Genomic DNA, 2,349 nt, shown 5'->3' on the forward strand with positions numbered 1-2,349 from the left:
ATATATATATATATCGATATATAATATATATATATATATATTATATATCGATATATATATATATATACCGATATATATATATATATATATGTGATCACGATACACATGTATAAATATCTAAACATTGTGCATACGCATATAAACATATATTCAAAGTGTACATATATAAATATAAATATAAAATGTATATATATGTATATATTCATATGCATATATTTATGGGTATATATATATATATATATATGTATATTATAAAGAAGAAATGTCTACAAAGAAATAAACAAAAATGATATTACTGCAGATTCATCATAGAGAGGTGCGGTGTCTCTACGGCTCTCGTCTTCTGCTGCTTTTTCTTTTCTTTCTCTGCACTTCTCTCTGCATGCATGCATATATCTCTGCATGCATGCATGCGTATTATCTCTGCAAGCATGCATCTCTGCATGCATGCATGCATCACTTCATGCATGCATATGTCTATCCGTGCATGCATGCATGTATCTCTGCATGCATGCATGCATGCATGTATCTCTGCATGCATGCATGCATGCATGTATCTCTGCATGCATGCATGTATCTCTGCATGCATGCACGTATCTCTGCACGCATGCATATTTCTAGCATGCATGTATCTCTGCATGCATGCATATTTCTATACATGCATGCATGCATGCATCTCTGCATGCGTGCATATTTCTGTGCGTGCATGCATGCATGTCTGCATGCATGCATATATGCATTGATCTCTGCATGCATGCATTTCTGCATGCATGCATGCATGTTGTATATATATATATACTTTATATCCACAGAACAAATAAAGGTTTTAAAAAGAGGAGGAGAAAGCAAGAAAGACGCCAACGGGTTTTAGCTGCACTTGAGGTGTGCAGACAGCACAGCAGCAGCAAAGAAAGAAAACAAGAAATGCTGCTGTATCTACGCCTCAATAAGCATGCAGAAGAATGCTGTATAGTTATATATATATATATATATATGCTGTACATACACCTAACGGCTTCAGTACAAGCCGAGGGGTATCGCTGGAGCCCCTCGCGGTGTATATACACCTCAGCAGCATTTGTTTTGCTGCTGTTTTGCTTTTCTTGTTGTTTTTTGTTTGTTCATTTGGGGTTAGGGCTGAGGAGACTCTTTTACTTCTCGTGATGCTCTCTTTTATATCCTTTCCCTTCAGCTGCTGCAGCATCTGCTGCTGCTGCATCTGTTGTTGCTGCTGCTGCTGCAGCGGCAGCGGCATCTACAGCTGCACTTTCAGCAGCAGCTGCTGCTGCTTCTGCATCTGTTCCTGGTGCATCTGTTGCAGCAGCTGCTGCTGCTGCTGCTGCATCTGTAGCTGCATTGTTTGCTGCAGCAGCACTTGCTGATTGTGCATTTGCTGCTGCAGCTTCTGCTGCAGCTGCGTCTGCTGCTGCTGCTGCTACTGCTGCTCGCACAGCAGCAGCAAATAATTCAGTGGGGCTAGGTTTTTTATTTCTTGCTTTTATAGTGTTGCTATCATTGAAGCTGCATGCAGGAGGAGCGAAGAGAAGATACACCTCAAGCGGAATTAGCTGCTCTTGAGCAACTTCTTTTATCAGCAAGACCCTGGAGAGTCTGCTTCTGCAGCCAGCAGCAACATCAGCAGCAGCAGCAGCTGCCGCTGCTGCTGCAGCTGCTGAGTTGCCCTGCTTCAATGCGTTGTTCTGAGCAAACCCCACAAACGCATGCATTTCCTGCTGCGCATACACCGCAGCGCCTACAAGCTGCTGCAGCCCCAAAAGGTACTTTGCATTCACTCTGGGGTTGCTGCTGAATAGGTGCTGCTGTTGTTGTTGTTGTTGCTGCTGCTGCTGCTGCTGCTGCTGCTGCTGCTGCTGCTCGTGGTGGTGCTGCTGCTGCTGAGCCTTCTCCTTCCACCGCAGCAGCACTGCCCTGAGAGAATCTCTAATTGCTGCTGCTTGCTGCACGTACTGCTGCAGCATAGCTCCTACTCTGCTGAGAACAGCAGGTGTCTGTACACCTGAAAGGCTGCTGTCTGCTCTCTCCTGCAGCAGCAGCTGCGTCGTCAGCAGCTCCGCTCCAAAGGCCTGAAACTCTAATAAGCACCTCCCAGCTGTCTCCTTGCAGCTAATGCACAAAGGAGACACATAAAGACAACATGTCTCTTCATTGCTTCTCCTCCTCAATCCCTCTAAGCCCCCCACTGCACCTGGAGAAGCAGCAGAAGCAGCAGCAGAAGCAGCAGCAGCAGCAGCAGCAGGAGAGGAAGCACGTTCGCTATCGGCTGCTGCTGGTCCTGGTGCTGCTTCTCTTGCTTCTGCTACTCCTCTTGCTGCTGCTGCTGCTGCTTCT

The 2,349-nt window shown here is 45.3% G+C and overlaps 1 protein-coding gene across 1 annotated transcript; it reads right to left on the reverse strand.

Annotated features, from left to right (window-relative positions):
- Positions 1–1,151: 1,151 nt before the first annotated feature.
- EAH_00066230 (hypothetical protein, conserved) lies at positions 1,152–1,979 on the reverse strand (the record flags this gene model as incomplete). Its single annotated transcript, XM_013392744.1, has 1 exon — positions 1,152–1,979. The coding sequence occupies one exon, from the start codon at positions 1,977–1,979 to the stop codon at positions 1,152–1,154; it is 828 nt and encodes a 275-aa protein (XP_013248198.1).
- Between the last annotated feature and the right edge of the window lie 370 nt (positions 1,980–2,349).

This window comes from Eimeria acervulina, genomic scaffold (assembly GCF_000499425.1).
Source record: "Eimeria acervulina Houghton genomic scaffold, Eah_scaff2369, whole genome shotgun sequence".
Lineage (NCBI taxonomy): Eukaryota > Apicomplexa > Conoidasida > Eucoccidiorida > Eimeriidae > Eimeria > Eimeria acervulina.